This window comes from Physella acuta, unplaced genomic scaffold (genome assembly GCF_028476545.2).
Source record: "Physella acuta isolate Inbredline_101_S28 unplaced genomic scaffold, ASM2847654v3 ptg000174l, whole genome shotgun sequence".
In the NCBI taxonomy this organism is placed as follows: Eukaryota; Metazoa; Mollusca; class Gastropoda; family Physidae; genus Physella; species Physella acuta.
Window position 1 is genome coordinate 347,501 of NW_026731693.1, and position 17,244 is coordinate 364,744.

General features: G+C 37.5%; 2 protein-coding genes across 3 annotated transcripts in view; both read right to left on the minus strand.

The window, feature by feature from the left end:
• The window catches only part of LOC131936291 (chymotrypsinogen A-like), a 4,592-nt gene extending 3,545 nt beyond the window's left edge, over positions 1-1,047 (minus strand). The window contains exon 1 of the mRNA XM_059293208.1: positions 936-1,047. Within this exon, the coding sequence (XP_059149191.1) occupies positions 936-983 (48 nt within the window). The 5' untranslated portion in view covers positions 984-1,047. The remainder of the gene's footprint in view (positions 1-935) is intronic.
• A 7,249-nt stretch (positions 1,048-8,296) lies between these two features.
• The window catches only part of LOC131936277 (mediator of RNA polymerase II transcription subunit 14), a 33,690-nt gene continuing 24,742 nt past the window's right edge, over positions 8,297-17,244 (minus strand). For both annotated transcript variants that reach the window (XM_059293187.1, XM_059293186.1), the window contains exons 34-40: positions 15,962-16,136; positions 14,854-15,012; positions 13,443-13,657; positions 12,662-12,785; positions 11,277-11,446; positions 10,463-10,582; positions 8,297-10,085 (exon numbers count right to left, since the gene is read on the minus strand). In XM_059293187.1, coding sequence (XP_059149170.1) covers positions 9,825-10,085; positions 10,463-10,582; positions 11,277-11,446; positions 12,662-12,785; positions 13,443-13,657; positions 14,854-15,012; positions 15,962-16,136 — 1,224 coding nt within the window. In that variant the 3' untranslated portion in view covers positions 8,297-9,824. The remainder of the gene's footprint in view (positions 10,086-10,462; positions 10,583-11,276; positions 11,447-12,661; positions 12,786-13,442; positions 13,658-14,853; positions 15,013-15,961; positions 16,137-17,244) is intronic.

Genomic DNA, 17,244 nt, shown 5'->3' on the forward strand with positions numbered 1-17,244 from the left:
CCGTCGTCCCACATAGCAGAGAGAGAATCGAATTTCAGACTTCGGAGATTGTATGCTTTCATTTATCTGTGAACTGCTATCTTATAGAACCAAACGTTTGCTTTCTTTACTGTGTGAACTGTGTTTGTGTGTATAAATATAAATCATAATTTTTAAAAAAAAACACGTAAAAATGCGGTAATCTGACTACTACTTTTGAACTTGAAACCATTGAAAGTGACCATAACGCGATGCCAACTTGCAACCATTGAACGTGACCATAACGCGATGTCGTCAAGAGCTGAAGCTTAACGTGAGACCGCCGTCTGGACGATACCCACTGGCCAATGACACATCGATGCCACAAAAAGTTTAAAAGGCTGACATTCAACAACTCCATATAGAGGTTGTTTACCTTCCTTCAAGTCAGGACATTCTAAAATAATTCGGATTGATTTGTCAATTAATGCTTAGCCGTGATAGCTGGCAGTCTTTAAAGGGGAACGGTGTTTCTTTCTGACTTTCTCTCCGATCGGGGGGGGGGGGGGGGGGGGGGACTTGATGTTTTTGGGGGGTGGATGCAGATTAAATTTTCCGCGAGACGGACACTAGTAAAAGTATATATTTATATATTTTCTATATAAATTATATTTTGTTCGGGGGCGGGAGGGGGGGGGGCGGTAGAAGAGATGCCTGGAAGACACTCTGAATTGGAATACTATTTTAAGTATTGCTACTGTGTAAATGATGACACAAGCTATAATTTAATATTAAAATATAATCCATAATTAGCGGGGAAAATTTTTTACTGTTAATTAGTGTTCAATCATTCTTATATTTTTATTTTGCACTTGAAGTATCATTAAAAGATATTTTAGATATTTAAAAATATAAATAAATTATTGTAAAGTAACATAAAACAATTATTTTTTTAATATTAAAGTAAACAGACTTACCAAAACATTTTTCAGTATTTTCATTGTCTTTATTTCTATATAAAACATTGACTGGTTGAAAGATCAAAATCTTGGCTTAAACGTCTGTAGAAAAGATACATTCGTTGTTTATCTGTGGTGGAAAGTGGAGTATCAGTATCAGAGTTCCATCGTAATTTTGGTAATGATATAAGTTCTAGCTATGCAACATAATTGCTGAAAAGCTATTGTCGACGAAATTTATTTGAAAATCGTAAGTATGTGGTTAATGTAATTAGTAATTTCACAAGCTTTGATACATATTTAGATCTAGTTCACGTTTAGGCTAAATTTATCACTAACTGAAAGTTTTGGATACATTATCCTTACTCTAATGACATAATTGCATGCAGAACCGGAAATAAACTACCAAAACAGTGGCGTAGCCAGGATCGTCTCAAGGGGAGGGGGCCAATTTTTACCCGGGGACAAACTTTCGATTTGCACCCCCCTCTAAGACTTTTGATTTGCACCCCCCCCCCCCCCCCACCCTCAAACTTTCGATTTGCACCCCCCCCACCCTCAAACTTTCGATCTGCACCCCCCCCCCTCAATCAAACTTCTAACCCCCCCCCCCCACCTGCCTACGCCACTGAACCAAAACAGAGTAACTCTAGTAACACCACCTCATTAAGAGTCATTATCAAACGAATTCCTTAGCAACACCAATCTTACCTCATTATCAAACGAAATCCATGGGGTCGGCGTGGTCGAGTCGGTAAAGCTCATGGTTGCTAAACCGAAAAGTCTCGAGTTCGAACCCTCGGGCAGATGAGGCTCGTTAGCTGGGGACAACCACTCTTCTAGGAGAGACAACTCCAAAATTAAACAACTGCTGCCATGTAGTTTGTTCTTGGTTGGACAAAGGCTATGGAAGCAAATCAGGTTGACACGTAACGCTTAATTGTGTTGGATGCGTGGTCGAGTCGGCAAAAAGCTCAGGGTTGATAAATTCGAACAAAGTCTCGAGTTCAAACCCACTGGCAGATAAATCCCCTTCAACACTAATAATTAAGAACGAAGAAGAAGAAGAAGAAAAACGAATTCCTTAGCTACACCCATCTTACCTCATTATCAAACTGATTCTTAAGCACACACATATTTTAACAACACAAACAAACATATTATCTAACATATTCTCTAATAACACCCATCTTACCACATAGATTCTAGATCTAGATCTCTAGATCTATTTTACTCCACCTCTCCTTCACATACCCTAAGGCCATAACTTCACTACTTATTTATGTAAAGAAAAAACTGTTTATTTACAATAACAAAACAGCTAATGTTTTCATAAGTATAATTGGATCTAGATCTACATCTCGGTGATCTTAATTTTAATGAATTATATTTCATACGCCCATCACGACACTTGGTATCAAAATCTTGATTTAAACATGATGGTGCAGAATGGTGCATTATTGTTGCGGTGTGTAAATGACTAAGTCACATTTTTACTTTCTCAAAAAACAAAAAAACAAAAAAAAAACGCATGTGAATTTATAAAGTACTAATAATTTTCCACACTATTTTACACATAGTGTTTAGCGTTCACTTAGTGCGCAATTCTTTTTTTTTTTACGAGATTCCATTCTATTCTATCGTTAAAAGTTTTAAGTAATAAAAAATGGATTAAAAATCATGTCTATATCCTGAGTTCCCATCCCCCGTAATGTTATATAAGAATATTCGAGAAAGTTTAGGGGGGATCACTCCCGGTTTATTTCTTTGAAATTACATTTTTTTGGTGTCACCCCTCCCCCTTTCTCCGTTCTGAGTTAGTTTCCGGTGCTGCCCTATGATTAGTATCTACAAGCTGTCCATTATCCTGCGTACTCTTAACCAAAGTTTCTTTCAGGTATATTTTGCCCCCCCCCCTTGAACGTAATAAAATTTATATAGAAAATATATACTTCTACCAGTGTCGTCGCCCCCCCCCCCCCCCTCGGTGTTTTAATACGCCCCTCCCAACCAAAATTTCAAGTGCTCCCCCCCCCCCCCCGAAGAAAATATTCTGGAAGAAACACTGCTCTTGACTAGCTCCGATTAAACCTTTACGCTAAGTGCATGCCTCTCTCTCTAGATTTTTAGGCCTTGATTGTTCTACTGCTCAGCTATACGAGTTGTAGGCCTTGGGGGTCATCCATAAATGACGTCACACTCGTATGGGGGGAGGGGGGGGGGGTCCGTAATTTTGTGACGATATGTGATGACGGGGAGGGGGGGGGGGGGGAGTCAGATGTTGCGACGTCACACTTTTGCATTATAAAAAAGCAATGTTAGAAAACGAATTTTAGACGTTATTTCGCGTTTTAGATAACTGTTTTAATAAATTGTAATAGTTTAGACAAGATTTTAGAAAAATATCGATGTTTTACAAAAATTCAACTGCAATTTTGAGGGGGGGTTGTAGGTTGAGGTGTGACGTCATTTTAGGGGTGGGGGTCTGGCTTTTTGTGACGACGTGTGACGGAGGGGAGGTAAAAATCTTCAAAAAAAAAGCGTGACGTCATTTATGGATGACCCCTTGTTTGTTCTACTGCTCAGCTATACGAGTTGTAGGCCTTTATTGTTCTACTGCTCAGCTAGACGAGTTGTAGGCCTTGTTTGTTATACTGCTCAGCTATACGAGTTGTAGGCCTTGATTGTTCTACTTCTAAGCTATACGAGTTGTAGGCCTTAATTGTGCTACTGCTCAACAGTAGAGGTGCAGACTTTGATTGCATGACCACTCTTTTAAGCGTGTAGGAGTGTTTATAGGGTTCTTAAACAGCTGCGCTTAACCGCTGATTGATTGGGTTTAAATACAACTCTGCCCAGGCTTTGTTTAGGTTGCGGCTATTCGTCCTTGACTACGGATAGCACTATGAATGCTATTCGTACTATGACCAATCAGCGCGAGGCATTTTTCAGTGATTCTTGAAGGCTGCGGCTATTCGTACTTTACTACCAATAGCCATATGAAGGCCATTCGTACTCTGACCAATCAGCGCGAGGCATTTTTGCAGTGATTCTTGTAGTAAGCCTATCACAATAGTTAAATACTTCGTTTACTGAAGCTTTTGAAACCTAAGTGTTTCAATCATTCCGACATCAGTATTAAACACCTGCTGATTGGGGAAATCAACTTTAATGCCAAAGTATGGTTTAGCTGTTCCACCTTGGTAATTTTTTTTTTAAATAGCAGCAGCGATAGAAAGATCAGTAAACATTCGCGTATAATAACATCGAAACAATCAAAAATAGATTAACGATTGAAGAAATCGAATGGTCACAAACTGGTTGCTGATACTAGTGCTAGTTCAAAGTCTACCGATGGCGGGCTCTCTGTGCCGCAGTGCTTGCTGTCTGCTCACCTTACAGTATGGTGACCACTGTTGTCAACTCGCGCTGCTGAGCGATCCCCCCCCCCCCCCACACCACCACCACCCCGATCCACTCACCTTCCCTGCCTGAAATGAAATTGGCAGTCAGCTTGTCCCAGAATTCTTGAGATTGTTCTAAAAGGTTCTCTCAGCTGATCGATATGACAACGAGGGCATCCAATGTGGGTTTGGCATCCCGCGCGGCACGCGGAGACTAAACGGTCATGGCTGAATATCCGACAGGCCACGCCCACCAATCCTTTTATTACTGGACCGATAAACTGCTGCTCGATTTATAATTGTCTTTAGCAGAGTTTCTTCCAGTCATCTCTTCGGGGAGGCTTTGGCTCCCCCCCCCCTCGAAAAAATTCTACCCCCCCCCCCCCAACGAAATGAAATTTATATAATTTATACAGAAAATATATACTTTTAACAGTGTCCGCCGTCCGCCCCCTCCCCCCCCCCCCCCCCCCGAAAAAGTTCTACCCCCCCCCCCCCCCGAACGAAATGAAATTTATATAATTTATAAAATATATACTTTTAACAGTGTCCGCCCCCCGAAGAAAGTCTACCGTTCCCCCGAAAATTTCAAGTGCCCCCCCCCCCCCCGGAGAAAAAAGTCTGGAAGAAACACTGAATTCTGTACATCATTAGTTTAGAGCTGGATATTTTCAACTAACTATTCCTCGAGAGTCATGTAAATTAATTAAACCATTTCAATTAAATACAATGTAAATTCCATTCTCAATAGAACTTCAAACGTTTCAAAATCTCGCATGAACAGCTTCTTTGCATCTAAGAACTCGTATTAAAGAATTTTCGCGGAGTTTTAGTGTAATGAATTCTACCGATCACAAAAAAGTTGATCAAAGACAGAGCACTTGATTAAGACTCTGTCATTGGTAGAAAAAATAAATAACTCCGCGCAGACCTTAACGTTCATGATTGACGACAAAAAGTTATGAACAAGCGAGAAACAATTGTGCCGCTCTAGCCACAGAAACAAAGACATGTACAAACAAGCGACATTTGTGCCTCTGTAAACACGCAGATTAGAATTTGTGACTAGCTAATACACGATGCCCGAAATAAACACAGGTGAGTAGTTATTTTTGTCTTCTATTGTTCAGACGCAAAGCGTAACTTCGATTAAATGTTAAGTTTGGTTTAGAATTATTGATACATAACTAGTGGGTGCAATAATATTAAATTTAATTACCTCCAAATGGCGATAAGTATATCTAACGTCACCTTATCTGTCGCTGTTTGTTTCTAAATATTACCTAAATATTCCTAAATATTGAAGTGTATTTAATAACCTTCAAACGACGAATATTTGCCGTCTTTAGCCAAACATAGATTAATATAGGACTGTTGTTGTATGTAAGGCCTTAATTTTAAGCGAAGTTATTGTCAATAAATTTTTGTTATTTCGTTTCAACAAATGTTCACTGTTTTGCTTCTTTTATCTGGATAGACCTTTATTATGAGAGTCACTGGCGTTGCCAGGTGATGGTCATGGAAGGTGTTTACATTTTCTCTCTCTCTCTCTTTCTCTCTGAATTTATACAATAAATGGACATATTTTATATATATATATATATATATATATATATATATATTGGCTTCAATATAGGCTATATGCACACAAACATACAAAGGCTTTATATATATAAAGCCTTTGTATGTTTGTGTGCATATAGCCTATATTGAAGCCAATATATATATATATATATATATATATATATATATATATATATATATATATATATATATATATATATATATATATATATATACATATATATATATATATATATATATATATATATATATATATATATATATATATATATATATATATATATATATATATATATATATATACTTATATTTATACATATACTAGCCGTCCCGGCCAGACCCTGTTCTGGCTTCTGTGAAAAACCTTTCTGTTAAAGACCATTACCTGTGTGTTTAGTAATCATCATAAACCCGGCATTGCCCACCCAAACCACAACCAACCAAAACAACAAAACGCAAACATAACGCTAACACAATTACAAATACAAACGAAAACAAAAACCTAACAACAAACCCAACCACAATCACAAATACAAACACAATGAAAAAACAAACAAAAAAGCAAACGAAAACAAAAACCTAACAACAAACCCAACCACAACCACAACCACAAACACCAATACGAACACAAAGAAAAAAACACAAACGAAAAAGCAAACGAAAACAAACCAAATTCAAACGCAAAACCAACCACAAACACAAACCCAAAGAAAAAAACACAAACGAAAAAGCAAACGAAAACAAACCAAATCCAAACGCAAAACCAAACACAAATACAAACACAAACCCAAAAAAAAAACACAAACGAAAAAAGCTTAATAATCGACTATAGTACCCCAACTTATTCATAGTCTTTTTGCACTCACTTAAACGAACGTAGGTGCCAAACCAAACCAAATGAACAATTATAATACTCCAAGCTTATTCGTAAAATACCTACAACATTTGCACTTGATCAATCCCCGCTAATTATGTAATTATTTTTTCCCCAACACCAAAACAAAGTAATAAAAAGTAAATTCTTTTCCACTAATGCAGTGTTTTATAAAGGGAAGTAATTGTGTTTTCCTAATTTATCAAAGGGAAGTAAGTGCTAAAGGACTAAATATAAATAATTTTCAGACATAATTAGAATTTTTGTTATTTTTTTAAAAATTGTGTTTAATGAACATGCCGACAACTATTACTATGAAAATTATTTCCCAACACTTTCAATAGTAATTTTTTAACTCATAAATTTAGACAAATGCGCACGATAATAGTCTAACACTTTAATCCATCGAAGTATGTCAACGACAAACATGTATTTTTACATACAGAATTGAGCTTTATATATTAGAATTATACTTATATTTATACTTTTATATATATAAAAGCTAGATGGAAGCTCTATCTGTAAAGGACCGTGTCTTGTGTGTTTATTAAGTACCATATACCCATATTTTGGTTTTCAATTAAATGTTTATATGCAAATACGGACGTTTGAGAAAAAAGCACATAACATAACTTAACTCTAACAACATCCAAAACGCAAACGCAACACAAGCGCAATATATATATATATATATATATATATATATATATATATATATATGTTTGTCTGTGTGTTTCGGCCTACCTATACTTTTTTTTAGCTTTAATCACTGCAGACGTAATAGTAACGATGTTCATCTTTAGTCTGTTAACAATACAGTTGGATGTTGCAATGTTTTCTCTTAAGTTAGCACATTTACGTCATGGTGTCACCCTCTTGTAATAGATGTCGATTTGAACTAAAAAGACTATTTAACTTTATTTAATCATCAATGGAACTGGCAGAAAAACCTTTTTCTTCTGAACATTTTGCAATTTATTTTCCTTGGTGTCGCCCGGTGCGGTCTACACCCTCTGCTCCGCCCTCGCTACGCCTCTGGGTTTGGGATAGGACAGCAGTGTATTAGGGTAGACAATACGCAATATAAATTAATATTTAGTTTACTACCAACTTCCCACCCCTTATTTTAGAAGATTCCATTAATCTGCAACAACAGGCACTGGCATAGCCTATGTCCCAATTAATCTTACACCTGAGCTAGACATGCTGATTGATGTAATCATGTCAACAGGTGTAATATGTTATAACCCCCCCCCCCCCACCACCACCAATGTTGAATACTATTTATAGTTTAGCATGTAATTTATAAATGTTTATGAACTTTTTAAATAATAGGGCAACAGTTGACTAATAATATCTAAAGAAAGTAGCAGGTTCATTGAGTATATAAATACACAATCTATAAGATTTATATAACCAGGCACATTGGGAGACCCCCCATCCACAGAAAGGAGCAGAGAATAATAAAACTATACAATTTAATGCAATGATAGAATAAACAAAAAAAAAGGTATGTACAATTTTATTAAAAGAGTAACTTCCCCTGATCTAAGACTCTCTCCTACTCATTTTTTGAAAATTATCCCGTTATATTTTTCAACATTAAATGAAAGAAAAAAACACTTCAAATACACATGGACCCTGTTTCACATATATACAAGAAACAATGTTCAATAAAAGAATATTTTAAAATCACAACAATATTTAAAAAAGTACATAAAACAAGTACAAATGAAACAATAGTGATGTGATGTAAAGTGTGTTGACAAAATACTTTCCTTAGCTTGGTCTGTGGTCTAGGGTAATAGTTAGTAGAAGAATGTTTAGCCCATGCTTTAATTAAGCACTGTATACAATTTAGTTTGCTCTTATGAAAATTGAATGTAAGTGCTAGTTATTTATCAGCTAGTTGTCACTGGTAGAGTAATCTACTGTGAAAATTTCTTAAGATGATTTCACTAGAGACCCCTGGAAGAATATTGTGAGGTGTGAATTAAACTCTGGAAAATTATTATTTGGATGCTATCAGAGAAAATAATTTTTACTTAACGAATGGGAAGGTTTATGACCCACAGCCAGATCAAAATGTAAAGAAAGATTCCTCTTTAGCGATCCATTGGGCAGATGAAGTCAAATTCATAAGTTTCATGACCTCGTCATATGAAGGGATAGTGTGGTTAGCAATATTGTCCAGCCACTTTTACTTTCCCAAATGTAAGTCAGGTACCCATCAGAGCTTAATGTACCCAGGGATGTCTAAGATTAAAATCTAGTGATTTGTTAACACCGACTTATGTCTGTGTGTTTTATTACAAACATTTACAGGTAAACAAAAAATAACTAAATTAATGCTTCTACACTTTTAGTCTTAAATCATTTTAATTGACATTCATTTTTAAAATAGTTAGATCTAGTATGTACATCGATAAAATGAACTGCTACCTTTGTGAATACAAAGGACAAAAATTAATATGTAACATTCTAACAATGTTACAAATTAATATTTAAGAAATAGAAAAAGTAGTACATTTTACAAAAAAAAAGTATATTAAAAATGGACCATTTATTTTTACAGAATTCAATATTGTTTTTACTGGCAAGCTGGACAACTCAATAGGGCTGGTAAGTAGGTCATCAAACAGTTCTCTGGCTCAATAAAACCTGCATGAGCCATAGAACTGGTTGGTGACCTACTTACCAGCCCTATTATCTTAGATAACAGACTATCTCCTAAATCTGCATGAATCTACCGCAACCTCCCTGCCACACACTACAACAAACCCCCTCGTCAATGAGCTGTATTGAATAAATTTTACTTTTAAAATACGTTGATCGACTATGTAACATATTTTCTGCATGGAAGCCCACACAAAAATAACTTCGGTCTATATAAAAAATTCAAAATAATATAAATTTTAAATCAGCTTTTCATTGAATATGTAATAGCATAAGTAAAAGTTTTCTAAAAGAATTTAATGTAATATCTACTCCCCCCCCCATCCTTTTAAAACAATGTCTAGCCCAGATCAAATCTCTCCCATCGTCTCACACAGGTACAACCAAATTGCTCAGCAGTTCTTTAACAGCAGGCAGGATAGCGCACTCGTTGTTGTGGTTCTGCTGCTGGTAGTGCTCAGCGAACCTGTTGAGCATGGTGCTGACCGCCTGCAGGGAGGGGGTGTTGTTGATCTGGGGGTGCTTGCCCTCCACCCTGGTCAACTTGTTGGTCTGCATTTCATAAAGCAGTGGAACAAAGATGGACTGTTCGCTGGGTCCAACAGTCAGGCCAATGCGGGTCAGCTGCAGCTGAAAACAGGAAAAAACTTCAAGTTTCAGCTCTATAAATAGCATCATTTACTGGGTTTATAAAAAACATTACAAAATAAAGAAAAGAAAAAAAAATAATTTCAAAATTAAATTCTACATTTTGAGTCAGGCCAATGCGGGACAGCTGCAGCTTAAACCAGGGAAAAAAATTCAAGTTTCAGTTCTATAAATAGCATCATTTACTGGGTTTATAAAAAACACTATTACAAAATAAAGAAAAGAAATTTTTTTTTCAGAATTAAATTCTACATTTTGAGTTTCTTTTAAAAAAAAATAAATCCCAAGATAATAAGAAAAATTAAGTCATAAGCTGTAGGGATGCTGTAAGTTACGTATGACACTACCAGATGACGTACCATGAAAATCATTTTAGCTCGAACAACAAACGCAGGCACACCGACAGGCGAGATGAAATGAAGTGAAGGGGGGATGGTCAAGCACCACTGAACTGTCCATTTCATTGACCTATCTGGCATCTGAAAAGTGAAAAATATTGCTCGTTTATACACTACCAAATTAGTTATTTTACAAGAGGCTTAAGTAAGTTCAACCACTCAGTGTGACCAGCTGTTTAGACCTAAAATGTGACCAAGTTATACACAAACAAAATAAAATATTTGACAATTAATTTGATTTTAAATTTTCTGACCACAACCACTATGTGTGACAAACTTATCTGACCCCGTATGGCTAGATTAAACTTATCAAAGCTGTGACCAACTTATGTGACCCCATATGGCTAGATTAAACTTATCAAAGCTAAATAGTTCAAATTAAATGTGCCTTAATGTTTCTGACTATGAAACTGCCTGGTTAAATCACTGAGCGTTCTACTGCTAACCCAAAAGTTTCAAGTTCAGATCCCTGGCTAGAGTCATTGCACGTCCCTGAGCCCACACACATCTGATGGGTTCCTGACTTACCTAAAGGACAGTAAAGCTGGCTGGGCATAGTGCTGAACACATTATCCCTTCATATGCCAAGGTCACGAAATGAATGAACTCAACTTCATCTGCCCAATGGATCACTAGGCCTAAAGAGGATTCTTTACTTTTTATGCCAAGGTCACAGGATCTCTACTTCACCTGCCCCGTGGGTCATCAGGTCCAAAAGGGAGCTTTAAATATTTCTGACTACAACAACCACGCATGACCTACGTATCAGACCTACCAGCTCTAGCTTCATGATCTGTATGCAGTCTTTGAGTATTCTGTATGGGGCTGAGATGATCCTTCCAACTGCAGTGAGAGCATTGAGGCGATAGGGTGGACAAAAGACTTTGAGATCAAAAAACTTCTCCAGTATCTGAAGCTCTTCTGTAGTCCATTTCTCTTGGTGCTCTAACAACAGGGGAAATAGGGAAGTGGTAGAGTCAAGCATTAGGGGATGAAAATATCTACCAACAGGGGCAATAGGGAAGTGGTAGGAGTCAATCATTAGGGGATGAAAATATCTACCAACAGGGGCAATAGGGAAGTGGTAGAGTTAATCATTAGGGGATGAAAATATCTACCAACAGGGGCAATAGGGAAGTGGTAGAGTCAATCATTAGGGGATGAAAATATCTACCAACAGGGGCAATAGGGAAGTGGTAGAGTCAATCATTAGGGGATGAAAATATCTACCAACAGGGGCAATAGGGAAGTGGTAGAGTCAATCATTAGGGGATGAAAATATCTACCAACAGGGGCAATAGGGAAGTGGTAGAGTCAATCATTAGGGGATGAAAATATCTACCAACAGGGGCAATAGGGAAGTGGTAGAGTCAATCATTAGGGGATGAAAATATCTACCAACAGGGGCAATAGGGAAGTGGTAGAGTCAATCATTAGGGGATGAAAATATCTACCAACAGGGGCAATAGGGAAGTGGTAGAGTCAATCATTAGGGGATGAAAATATCTACCAACAGGGGCAATAGGGAAGTGGTAGAGTCAATCATTAGGGGATGAAAGTATCAACATTAGGAGAAAACTGATCTTGTAAATTTATTCAATAAGGAAGGCAGTATGAAAACTTATAAATAAAATTATATCAACTAAGGAATAGGATAAACATTTTGTGGATAAAAATAATAATTGAAAACAGCAACCAAGGAAGCAATAATGTATGATCCATCATGGTCAAGTTAATTGTTGCCCCTTTCTAAACTCTGACATTAGAAACATTGAAATTACAATTGTGTTGGTAACATATCACTTTGATTAAAATCCATTTTTTTTAAAAAGTTAACAAGGATATAAAGATTTGTTTTCCTTAACATTTTTCTATAAGGTACGTGGTGAAATACAACTGTTGTGTAAAGATGATTAGAGATCTGGCCACAAATGTTTTTCACTACTGATACCTTGGTGTATTTAAAACATAATGGTTTAATATAATAATATAGATTTTTTTTTTAAATGGAGTTAGAACAGTATGGTTCTGGATAAGTGATGTGTTCTTATAACATGCACTGGATATGTGCTCCATATGGTAGCCTGTCTATTTGAACACAATAGATCCAACTTTCGAATAACTGTACAGAAAATGAAATGAATGGGTAGATGGAATTACCTGGTGCTGGCGTGATTTTCATGTGAAGTGATTGGCAGGTGGTGTTGTTCAAGGACAGCTTAAACTGCAAGGTGTCGGCTTTAAAGCAAATGACACCAGGCTCATTTATTGGAACCAACTGCATCTGTATCGTAAAAAAAAAAGAGCAAACTAATGAAGGAAGATCATGCCCACAGGAAATCAATTCAATGTGGTTAAACTATTTGTAGATGTCAGGAAAGTAAAAAAAAAAAAGAACAATTATGAGTTTTACTTTTAAAAATAACAGAAAAACCTCATAGCTTGCTAATCAAGGTTGCAGTTGGCATTAAATGCATCAAACCTTTGATTATTGTAGCAATATAACTATATCTAGGGCATCATTTATGTCATCCTAGTAGACAAGCAATAAACAAAATAGGAAAATATGGGAGGGTATAAAAAAAAAGAAGTTTACACATCTTCCAAATATGGCTATTTATAAAATAGGGAAATGCCAAAGATTTAAGCTAACAATACCAAAATTATTTTAAACAGTGTCATAACCTGTGGTCATGTACAGAGTTTTCATGTAGTAGGACATACCTGTGGTCACGTACACAGTGTACCCATATTAAAACACTCCTGCATGTACAGAGTGTACATATATTAAACATTCCTGTGGTCATGTACAGAGTTTACATGTAGTAGGACATACCTATGGTCCATACCCATATTAAAACACTCCTGTGGTCATGTGCATAGTGTACCTGTAAGATCCACCTATAATAGTACATTCATGTGTACCTGTGGAAAGATGTACCTGTGGTTCTGTAGACACCAGCCTACTGATGTGTTTCTTCATGATGGTACAAGCGAAGAATCTCTCCAGTGGTGAGGCAGGTGTGTGCTGGACTGACCCCTGCTGAGGCTCTGGGGTGGGGGTCAGCAGAGTGTCAAAACCTTTGTGAGACAGTATGGTGGGGATAGCTGCGGCCCAGGCTCTCTGGGGTAATATCCTAGCCTGCATGCTGATACCTGAGGGTAGAGGGGAATAGATGAGTGAGGGGGGTTGGTGTGTGAGTGGGGGGAGGTGGTGTAAGGAGGGTTGGTTGTTGGATTGTTGTGAGATAGGTTGAATGTGATGTGAGAAGGGTTGGTGTTGGGTGGGAAGTTGGCAGTTGTGTAAGTTGACTTGTGAGGGGTGAAGGCTTTTGTTTAAGTGTGCAAGCTGTTGTGTGAGGGAGAAGTCTGTTGTGTGAGGGAGAAGTCTGTTGTGTGAGGAAGAAGGTTGTGTGAGGGAGAAGGTTGTGTTAGTGCGTAGGCTGTTGTGTGAGGGAGAAGTATGTTGTGTGTGGGAGAAGTATGTTTTGTGTGTAAGCTGTTGTGTGAGGGAGAAGTCTGTTGTGTGAGGGAGTAGGCTGTTGTGTGAGGGAGTAGGCTGTTGTGTGAGGGAGTAGGCTGTTGTGTGAGGGAATAGGCTGTTGTGTGAGGGAGAAGTATGTTGTGTGAGGGAGAAGTATGTTGTGTGTGGGAGTAGGCTGTTGTGTGAGGTATTAGGCTGTTGTGTGAGGGAGAAGTATGTTGTGTGTAAGCTGTTGTGTGAGGGAGTAGGCTGTTGTGTGAGGTAGAAGGCTGTTGTGTGAGGGAGAAGTCTGTTGTGTGAGGGAGTAGGCTGTTATGTGAGGGAGTAGGCTGTTGTGTGAGGGAGTAGGCTGTTGTGTGAGGGAATAGGCTGTTGTGTGAGGGAGTAGGCTGTTGTGTGAGGGAGAAGTCTGTTGTGTAAGGGAGAAGTTGGTTGTGTGGGGGAGTAAGCTGTTGTGTGAGGGAGAAGTCTGTTGTGTGAGGGAGAAGTTGGTTGTGTGGGGGAGTAAGCTGTTGTGTGAGGTATTAGGCTGTTGTGTGAGGGAGAAGTATGTTGTGTGTGTAAGCTGTTGTGTGAGGGAGAAGGCTGTTGTGTGAGGGAGAAGTTGGTTGTGTGGGGGAGTAAGCTGTTATGTGTAAGCTGTTGTGTGAGGGAGAAGTATGTTGTGTGTGTAAGCTGTTGTGTGAGGGAGAAGGCTGTTGTGTGAGGGAGAAGTTGGTTGTGTGGGGGAGTAAGCTGTTGTGTGTAAACTGTTGTGTGAGGGAGAAGTCTATTGTGTTAGTGTGTAGTCTGTTGTGTGAGAGTTTTGTTTAGCGACATAAAACAGCTGTGTAAAAAATGAACACTCAACCAGGTAAACAGGCGTTACCTGCATGAATACTGAGACCAGGTGAGTGTACAGCGTGGAGCGAGGCAGGTGACGGGTCTTGTACTGAAGGTGAGCCCACCCATCCTCCCCCTCTGTGTCCATTCGGTGATGGCATGGCCAGGTTAGATCCAGTGAATGGGGAGCCTCCATCAACAATTCCTGGAGAAGATAAACACATTGAGATTAAATAAAAGAAACAAATGTTTCCATGGTCTGACAGACTATATGATTATTGCATCATGGAAATCAAGGTGCAAGGCCTGGGAAGTAAGCTGAGCCATATGTTGCCCATGTATAAGGCCCCTCTATCCACACAAGGGACAGGACTACTTATACAACTAGGCATCAGCTTGGTCACAGTAACTGTTGAAACAGAACCATACTTGGTAATCCTATCACCTAATGGGCTCCACTCCTGTTTGATTTCTGAGTTTTCTCTTCTAGATGGGTTGCTGTTCCCTGCTGTCAAGTCTTATCTGCCATGGGGTTCAAACTCAGGACTTTTGGGTTTAGCAACCATGAGTTTTACCAGCCCAACAATGCCAACCACTTTTAGATTACACATGACAATAAAACTATTTCTGCACATTTTACTTCATGTGTTTGTTCCTTTAAAAAATTTTTTTTACCTAACTTTTTTAATAAAATATTGCATAAAACTATGTATACAAAATAATTGAAGATTAAATAAACTTATCTGTTTAGGTAAAAATGTGTCTGGGGAACATACTTTCAAGTTAAAAAAAAAGAGATCAGGTAGATGATTGTACATAGTTATTAATTGTACCTGTTGTCAGTGCTAAATAAATCAAGGTAGATGATTGTTAAAAATTGCTGATTTTGCCGATTACCAGTGATAAATATATCAGATATATGATTGTACATCAACCTGTTGATTGTGCATATTACCAGTGCTAAATATATCAGGTAGGTGATTGTACAAAGAGCTTTGTTGATTTTGCATAATACAAGTGCTATATATCTGATGATGGTAAGTAGAGCTGTTGATTGTGCCTATTACTAGTGCTAAATATATCAGGTATATGATTGTACAAAGAGCTGTTCATAGAGCTGTTGATGGTGCCTGTTCAAGAGAAATCTACTGTACCTGCCATAAAGGAGGTGGCAGGAGACTGCATGTGCAGGCCTACAATTGAGGAAGGGGATTGTGCAACAAAGCCAGGTGAGGCGACATGCAGCTGAGGGTTCCCAGGTGAGTTGGCTGTCAGCAGGGTTCCAGGTGAGGGGGTGCCCATCAGAGCTGTTGATGGGGAGGGATTTACCTGCAACATGAGGGAAAAATTTACTACCAGGCTCACATAGTCAACTAAATCTTAAAAGAAATAACCAAGTTAAATAACAAAGCATTGCTAAGCCAATCTAAATTACGTTTATTAATAAGCAGATAAAATAATTTTAGAACTGTACCGATCATATTGATAAAAATAAGCCAATAACTAAACAGACATGAAAATTGCAGAATAAAAATATGTAAAAATAACCATTTAAAAATATGCATACTTGTTGTTTCTTTTTTGATTGATGTATAGTAAACAATGCTCTTTATGTTTGATTATTCAAGCCTTTAATTGTGATTGTTAAAACAAAACAAATTCTTTCACTAGCCAATATTATTGCATCTATGAAGCCAATCTTAGATTGCCTGAAAAAATCTGTCCATAAGGGATTATTTCTGTATCTTTGTTTTGTTAGGGAGTTGAAATATAATGGCATGTTCCTAAAGTGATACTTCTGTCACAACCCATTCTTCTATTCTCCTTATGAGTTTAATTATGGGTGTGAAAAACAATAATTAACTTATGAAGTAAGTTTACAAGAAGTAGACTAGCCGGGCTTGGTAAGGTGGGTGTGTGTGGTTTGGATGATAAGAGTTTATCAATAATTAACTAATGAAATAAGTTTTCAAGCCTAGCTGAGCTCGATAAATGGGTTGGATGATAGGGCTTATCAATAATTAACTAACGAAATAAGTTTTCAAGAACTCACCCCAGTAGGAAGCCTAGCTGAGTTTGATAAATGGGTTAGATGATAGGATTTATCAATAATTAGCTAACAAAGTAAGTTTTCAAGAACTCACCCCAGTAGGAAGTCTAGCAGAGCTTGATAAATGGGTTAAATGATAGGGTTTATCAATAATTAACTAATGAAATAAGTTTTCAAGAACTCACCCCAGTAGGAAGCCTAGCTGAGTTTGATAAATGGGTTAGATGATAGGATTTATCAATAATTAGCTAACAAAGTAAGTTTTCAAGAACTCACCCCAGTAGGAAGTCTAGCAGAGCTTGATAAATGGGTTAAATGATAGGGTTTATCAATAATTAACTAATGAAATAAGTTTTCAAGCCTAGCTGAGCTTGATAAATGGGTTAG